Source organism: Oncorhynchus nerka, linkage group LG10 (assembly GCF_034236695.1).
Source record: "Oncorhynchus nerka isolate Pitt River linkage group LG10, Oner_Uvic_2.0, whole genome shotgun sequence".
NCBI lineage: Eukaryota > Metazoa > Chordata > Actinopteri > Salmoniformes > Salmonidae > Oncorhynchus > Oncorhynchus nerka.
In genome coordinates, this window is record NC_088405.1 from 100242343 (window position 1) to 100250521 (window position 8179).

An 8179-nucleotide genomic window follows, 5' to 3' on the forward strand; every position below is an offset into this window, starting at 1 on the left:
TAGGCCAGTTGAGAACAAGTTCTCATGTACAACTGCAACCTGGTCCAGATAAAGCAAAGCAGTGCGACACAGACAACAACACAGAGTTACACATTAACAAACATACAGTCAATAATACAATAGAAACTTCTGTATACAGTTTGTGCAAATGTAGTAAGATTAGGGAGGTAAGGCAATAAATAGGTCGTAGTGGAGAAATAATTACAATTTAGCAATTAAACTAAATTTCCTTTAATTAGGAAGAGATAAGTTCCTTTAATTAGGAAGAGATTTGTTCCTTCTTATTTAACTAGACAAGTCAGTTAAGAACAAATTCTTATTTTCAATGACGGCCTAGGAAGAGTGGGTTAACTGCCTTGTTTAGGAGCAGAAAGATAGATTTGTACCTTGTCAGCTCAGGGATTTCAACTTGCAACCTTGTAGGTTACTAGTTCAACGCTCTAACCACTAGGCTACCTGCTGGTTACTAGTTCAATGCTCTAACCACTAGGCTACCTGCTGGTTACTAGTTCAACGCTCTAACCACTAGGCTACCTGCTGGTTACTAGTTCAATGCTCTAACCACTAGGCTACCTGCTGGTTACTAGTTCAACGCTCTAACCACTAGGCTACCTGCTGGTTACTAGTTCAATGCTCTAACCACTAGGATACTCTGCCACCCCTTTAATTAGGAAGAGATAGGTTCCTTTAATTAGGAAGAGATAGGTTCCTTTAATTAGGAAGAGATAGGTTCCTTTAATTAGGAAGAGATAGGTTCCTTTAATTAGGAAGAGATAGGTTCCTTTAATTAGGAAGAGATCGGTTCTTTTAATTAGGAAGAGATAGGTTCCTTTAATTAGGAAGAGATAGGTTCCTTTAATTAGGAAGAGATTGGTTATTTTAATTAGGAAGAGATAGGTACTTTTAATTAGGAAGAGATAGGTTCCTTTAATTAGGAAGAGACAGGTTCCTTTAAATAGGAAGAGATAGGTTCATTTAATTAGGAAGAGATAGGTTCCTTTAAACAGGAAGAGATAGGTTCCTTTAATTCCTCCAAAGCTAGGAGGGTTGTTGATTGGTTGTTTTGTCATAGTAGCCTAGTGGTTAGAGTGTTGGACTAGTAACCGGAGGGTTGCAAGTTCAAATCCCCAAGCTGACAAGGTACAAATCTGTTGTTCTGCTCCTGAACAAGGCAGTTAACCCACTGTTCCTGGCTGTCATTAAAATAAAAATGTGTTCTTAACTGACTTTCCTAGTTAACTTCTTCGATATAGGGGGCGCTCTTTTAATTTTTGGATAAAAAAACGTTCCCGTTTTAAAACAAGATATTTTGTCACGAAAAGATGCTTGACTATGCATATAATTGACAGCTTTGGAAAGAAAACACTCTGACGTTTCCAAATCTGCAAAGATATTATCTGTGAGTGCCACAGAACTGATGCTACAGGCGAAACCAAGATGAAATTTCAAACAGGAAATGCCCCAGATTTTGAATGCGCTTTGTTCCAATGTCTCCTTATATGGCTGTGAATGCGCAAGGAATGAGCCTACACTTTCTGTCGTTTCCCCAAGGTGTCTGCAGCATTGTGACGTATTTGTAGGCATATCATTGGAGGATTGACCATAAGAGACTACATTTACCAGGTGCTCCGGTTGGTGTCCTCCGTTGCAATTATTGCGCATTATCTCCAGCTGTGTGCATTTTTCCATTTGGTTCAGAGGAGAAACCAAACTGCCACGAATGACTTATCATCGAATAGATATGTGAAAAACACCTTGAGGATTGATTATAAACAACGTTTGCCATGTTTCTGTCGATATTATGGAGTTAATTTGGAAAAAAGTTTGGCGTTGTAATGACTGAATTTTCGTTTTTTTTCTTAGCCAAACGTGATGAACAAAACGGAGCGATTTCTCCTACACAAATAATATTTTGGGAAAAAACTGAAGATTTGCTATCTAACTGAGAGTCTCCTCATTGAAAACATACGAAGTTCTTCAAAGGTAAATGATTTTGAATGCTTTTCTTGTTTTTGTGAAAATGTTGCCAGCTGAATGCTAGGCTTAATGCTATGCTAGGCTATCAATACTCTTACACAAATGCTTGTGTAGCTATGGTTGAAAAGCATATTTTGAAAATCTGAGATGACAGTGTTGTTAACAAAAGGCTAAGCTTGTGAGCCAATATATTTATTTCATTTCATTTGCGATTTTCATGAATAGTTAACGTTGCGTTATGGTAATGAGCTTGAGGCTATAATTACGCTCCCGGATACGGGATTGCTCGACGCAACAGGTTAAAGAGAGATAGAATCATCTATAAACTCTTTGCTAAAAGGTGCAATCAAGAACCTAAATGTGTTCTTCGGTTGTCCTCATAGAATAAACTTTCGAAGAACCTTTTTTGGTTCCAAATCGAATCCTGTCCTCAGAGGGTTCTACATGGAACCCAAAAAGGAACTAGAAAGGGTTCTGGGGTTCTATGTGTGTGTGTGTGTGTGTGTGTGTGTGTGTGTGTGTGTGTGTGTAACTTACGTCTTCTTCCCACAGATAGAGCCTTTATACCAGGTCCTACATGTGCTGAAGTACTTCCTCTTCTTGGTCCCCATCACCTGCTGCATGGCACACACATTGGGTCTGGGGGAGAGGGAGAGGTGGGAGGAGAGGGAGGAGGGGAGGGGGAGAGGGAGAGGGAGGAGGGGGGGGTGGGAGGAGAGAGGGCAAGGGAGGGGGAGCGGAGAGGGAGGAGGGGAAGAGGTGGGAGGAGGGAGCAGGGGAAGAGGTGGGAGGAGGGAGTAGGGGAAGAGGAGGGAGTAGGGAGTAGGGGAAGAGGAGGGAGTAGGGGAAGAGGAGGGAGTAGGGGAAGAGGAGGGAGTAGGGGAAGAGGAGGGAGGAGGGAGTAGGGGAAGAGGTGGGAGGAGGGAGCAGGGGAAGAGGTGGGAGGAGGGAGCAGGGGAAGAGGTGGGAGGAGGGAGTAGGGGAAGAGGAGGGAGTAGGGGAAGAGGTGGGAGGAGGGAGTAGGGGAAGAGGTGGGAGGAGGGAGTAGGGGAAGAGGTGGGAGGAGGGAGTAGGGGAAGAGGTGGGAGGAGGGAGTAGGGGAAGAGGTGGGAGGAGGGAGGAGGGGAAGAGGTGGGAGGAGGGAGCAGGGGAAGAGGTGGGAGGAGGGAGCAGGGGAAGAGGTGGGAGGAGGGAGCAGGGGAAGAGGTGGGAGGAGGGAGTAGGGGAAGAGGTGGGAGGAGGGAGTAGGGGAAGAGGTGGGAGGAGGGAGTAGGGGGAAGAGGTGGGGGAGGAGGGGAAGAGGTGGGAGGAGGGAGTAGGGGAAGAGGTGGGAGGAGGGGAAGAGGTGGGAGGAGGGAGTAGGGGAAGAGGTGGGAGGAGGGAGCAGGGGAAGAGGTGGGAGGAGGGAGCAGGGGAAGAGGTGGGAGGAGGGAGTAGGGGAAGAGGTGGGAGGAGGGAGCAGGGGAAGAGGTGGGAGGAGGGAGTAGGGGAAGAGGTGGGAGGAGGTGGAAGGAGGGAGTAGATCGATATATTCATTAGCATTCATTGCAAACATTTTCCTCCACATTTACACGTCATTCAACAACGAATGACAATGGGGAACCGTATTTAATTTTCCTGCATGGCTCTAAATCAATGTTTCATTCGATGCCTCTGACCTCTTTATGAAACAGTTTGGGGTTCATGGAATTATACTCGGTTTAATATGCACCACAATATAAAATAATGATTTCAAATTATGCACATAACTTTGATAAATCATCTGCAGACACATATCCCTGCCAAGAGCTTCAACATGACTACTAACCATCTGTTTCTTAGTAGAATGTATGGAGTATAGAAACTTATATTATTAGTATTTATAAAGTAAACTCTTAGTATATATAAAGTATATTCTTAGTATATATAAAGTAAACTCTTAGTATATATAAAGTAAATTCTTAGTATTTATAAAGTAAACTCTTAGTATATATAAAGTATATTCTTAGTATATATAAAGTAAACTCTTAGTATATATAACGTAAATTCTTAGTATTTATAAAGTAAACTCTTAGTATGTATAACGTATATTCTTTGTAAATATAAAGTATACTCTTAGTATATGTAATGTATACTCTTAGTATATATAAAGTATATTCTTTGTATATATAAAGTATGCCCTAGTATATATAAAGTACACCCTTAGTATATATAAAGTATATTCTTAGTATATATAAAGTATACTCTTAGTATAAATAAAGTATAAAGTATATTCTTAGTATATATAAAGCATACTCTTATTATATATAACGTATACTCTTAGTATTTATAAAGTATACTCTTAGTATATATAAAGTGTATTCTTTGTATATATAAAGTATGCCCTTAGTATATATAAAGTATACTCTTAGTATAAATAAAGTGTACTCTTAGTATATATAAAGTATATGAATAGTATATATAAAGTATACAAATAGTATATATAAAGTATATTATTCGTATATATAAAGTGTACTCTTAGTATATATAAAGTATACTCTTAGTATATATAAAGTATACTCTTAGTATATATAAAGTATACTCGTAGTATTTATAAAGTATGCTCTTAGTATTTATAAAGTATACTCTTAGTATAAATAAAGTGTACTCTTAGTATATATAAAGTATATTCTTAGTAGATATAAAGTATACGCTTAGTATATATAAAGTATATTCTTAGTATATATAAAGTGTACTCTTAGTATATATAAAGTATACTCTTAGTATATATAAAGTATATTCTTAGTATATATAAAGTATACGCTTAGTATATATAAAGTATACTCTTAGTATATATAAAGTATACTCTTTGTATATATAAAGTATGCCCTAGTATATATAAAGTACACCCTTAGTATATATAAAGTATATTCTTAGTATATATAAAGTATACTCTTTGTATAAATAAAGTATATTCTTAGTATATATAAAGCATACTCTTAGTATATATAACGTATACTCTTAGTATTTATAAAGTATACTCTTAGTATATATAAAGTGTATTCTTTGTATATATAAAGTATGCTGTTAGTATATATAAAGTATACTCTTAGTATAAATAAAGTGTACTCTTAGTATATATAAAGTATATGAATAGTATATATAAAGTATACAAATAGTATATATAAAGTATATTCTTCGTATATATAAAGTGTACTCTTAGTATATATAAAGTATACTCTTAGTATATATAAAGTATACTCTTAGTATATATAAAGTATACTCTTAGTATATATAAAGTATATTCTTCGTATATATAAAGTGTACTCTTAGTATATATAAAGTGTACTCTTAGTATATATAAAGTATACTCTTAGTATTTATAAAGTATATTCTCAGTAAAAGGTATTGGAGTTAATCCTCTGCTTCAGGTTGTTCTAAACAGTTCAAATCCTCTGAAGTTCAGCGTTTCAGAATGATTCAAATTGACAGGCGATGTTCCCTAGTGGGCACTGCGTTCCCGGTAAACGCTGTGTATGTCGGCTCAATCGGAAATCACCTTTTTCGTTAAAGATTGCGCACTCTGTGACGCTTCAGCGATGAAGAGCGGGGTGGCAGGGTAGCCTAGTCGTTAGAGCGTTGGAGTTGCGAGTTCAAACCCCTGAGCTGACAAGGTACAAATCTGTCGTTCTGCCCCTGAACAGGCAGTTAACCCACTGTTCCTTGAAAATAAGAATGTGTTCTTAACTGTCTTGACTAGTTAAATAAAGGTAAAAAAAAAAAACGTTTTTAAAAACTGCAGCCCTACATCTCTAGATTGTTTTCTAGAATTACAGAGGCTGTATGAATTATTGTAGCTAGGTGCTACAGTATATAAATGATGAAACCCTTTCCTTTCCGTTAGGTTAAGTAACACAATATAATGTCACTGAACATCCCGTTCAGTTATGGGACAGACTATGACGTGTACCACAACAGGTGATCTGCTCTATTACTCTGTTATTCCAATGCAACACTTCCCAATTAATCAATTCCCCTATCACTCTCTCTCTCCATCTCTCCCTGTCCCCTATCGCTCTCTCCTCTCTCTCTCTCTCTCTCTCGCTCGCTCTCTCTCCATCTCTCCCTGTCCTCTATCGCTCTCTTTCTCTCCATTTCTCCCTGTCCCCTATCGCTCTCTCTCTCTCTCTCTCTATCTCTCTCTCTCTAGCTCTCCCTGTCCCTTATCGCTCTCTCTCTCTCTCCATCTCTCCCTGTCCCTTATCGCTCTCTTTCTCTCCATTACTCCCTGTCCCCTATCGCTCTCTCTCTCTCTCTCTCTCTCTCTCTCTCGCTCTCCATCTCTCCCTGTCCCCTATCGCTCTCTCCCTCCATCTCTCCCTGTCCCCTATCGCTCTCTGTCTCTCTCTCTCTCCCTCCATCTCTCCCTGTCCCCTATCGCTCTCTCTCTCTCTCCATCTCTCCCTGTCCCCTATCGCTCTCTCTCTCTCTCTCTCTCTCCATCTCTCCCTGTCCCCTATCGCTCTCTGTCTCCATATCTCCATCTCTCCCTGTCCCCTATCGCTCTCTCTCTCTCTCTCTCTCTCTCTCCATCTCTCCCTGTCCCCTATCGCTCTCTCTCTGTCCCACTGCCCCCATCTCTTTCTATCCCCATACCCCCCTGTTCCGTTTAACCCCATGTCCTCCATCTCTCTCCATCTCTCTGTGTCTCCCACCCTGTCCCCATCATGGTCCTTACCCCTGGAGTCTGGCCCGGATACGACTGTGTGTCACAATTTTGTCGTAGGCTGAAGAATCCACTCTATCCACAGAGCTGAGCGTACAGAGCGCTAACACAGCCACAAACACTAGCTTCATCCTCGGGTCGTCTCTGTCTGTTTCTCTCCAGAGTAGGTCACACACACTCACTCCTCTCCAAAATGCACAGGAGAAATGGGAGCGCTCACAGGAGTGGGAGGTTTTATACCAGTACTCTCTTTACACCACCCCCTCCTTATTTAACTCTCTCAATCTCAACTCTCTCTCTCTCTCTGTCTCTCTCAATCTCAACTCTCTCTCTCTCTCTCTCTCTCTCTCTGTTTCTCTGTCTCTCTGTCTCTCTCTCTCTCTGTTTCTCTCTCTCTCTGTCTCTCTCTCTCTCTGTTTCTCTCTCTCTGTTTCTCTCTCTCTCTGTCTCTCTCTTTCTCTCTCTCTCTCTCTCTGTCTCTGTTTCTCTCTCTCTCTCTCTCTCTCTCTCTCTCTGTCTCTCTCTCTCTCAATTAAATTAAATTAAATTCAAGGGCTTTATTTGCATGGGAAACGTGTTAACATTGCCAAAGCAAGTGAGGTAGATAATATACGAAAGTCAAATAAACAATAAAAATTAACAGTAAACATTACACATACAGAAGTTTAAAAACAATAAAGACATTACAAATGTCATATTATATATACATAGTGTTGTAACAATGTACAAATGGTTAAAGGACACAAGATAAAATAAATAAGCATAAATATGGGTGGTATTTACAATGGTGTTTGTTCTTCACTGGTTGCCCTTTTCTTGTGGCAACAGGTCACAAATCTTGCTGCTGTGATGGCACACTGTGGAATTTCACCCAGTAGATATGAGTCTCTCTCTGTCTCTGTCTCTGTCTCTCTCTCTCTCTCTCTCTCTCTCTCTCTCTCTCTCTCTCTCTCTCTCTCTCTATTCAGTAGATATGGGAGTCTCTCTCTCTCTCTCTCTCTCTATTCAGTAGATATGGGAGTCTCTCTCTCTCTCTCTCTCTCTATTCAGTAGATATGAGTCTCTCTCTCTCTCTGTCTGTCTCTCTCTCTCTCTCTCTCTCTCTCTCTCTCTATTCAGTAGATATGGGAGTCTCTCTCTCCCTCTCTCTACCTCTCTCTCTCCCTATACCTCTCCCTCTACTCACCCTTCCCACCCCCTACTTTTGACCAGAGCTCAATTAGATGCCATTTGGGACTCCCGCCTACTGTACATATCTGAGAGGCGTACGTAACGGTAAGACCGATTATTCTTTCTGTTCATAGCTGTCTCAGCCTGTCATCCCAGTGTCTCCAAGCCTTTAACTAACAGTATAGTTACTGTAACAGAAGAGAAGCTGTCTGTTTCAGATGGATCATTTATTTTTTTCATCTCTATTTTGGCAGTGAGTCCCATTGAGACCAAGATGTATTTTTTTAAAGGAGATGACAAGACCAGCAGCAAAAATACAAAATAAAAGTTAGAGACAAAATACAATGT

At 40.1% G+C, this 8179-nt stretch overlaps 1 protein-coding gene across 2 annotated transcripts in view; it reads right to left on the reverse strand.

Annotated features, from left to right (window-relative positions):
* Nucleotides 1-6876, reverse strand: part of LOC115126482 (periostin-like) — an 80773-nt gene extending 73897 nt beyond the window's left edge. Inside the window, exons 1-2 of one of the 2 annotated variants that reach the window (XM_065024009.1) lie at nt 6674-6876; nt 2515-2616 (exon numbers count right to left, since the gene is read on the reverse strand). In XM_065024009.1, the coding sequence (XP_064880081.1) occupies nt 2515-2616; nt 6674-6792 (221 nt within the window). In that variant the 5' untranslated portion in view covers nt 6793-6876. Of the gene's footprint in view, nt 1-2514; nt 2617-6673 lie in introns of those variants that run through there. The other variant, XM_065024010.1, reaches the window with a different exon arrangement.
* Nucleotides 6877-8179: the final 1303 nt, after the last annotated feature.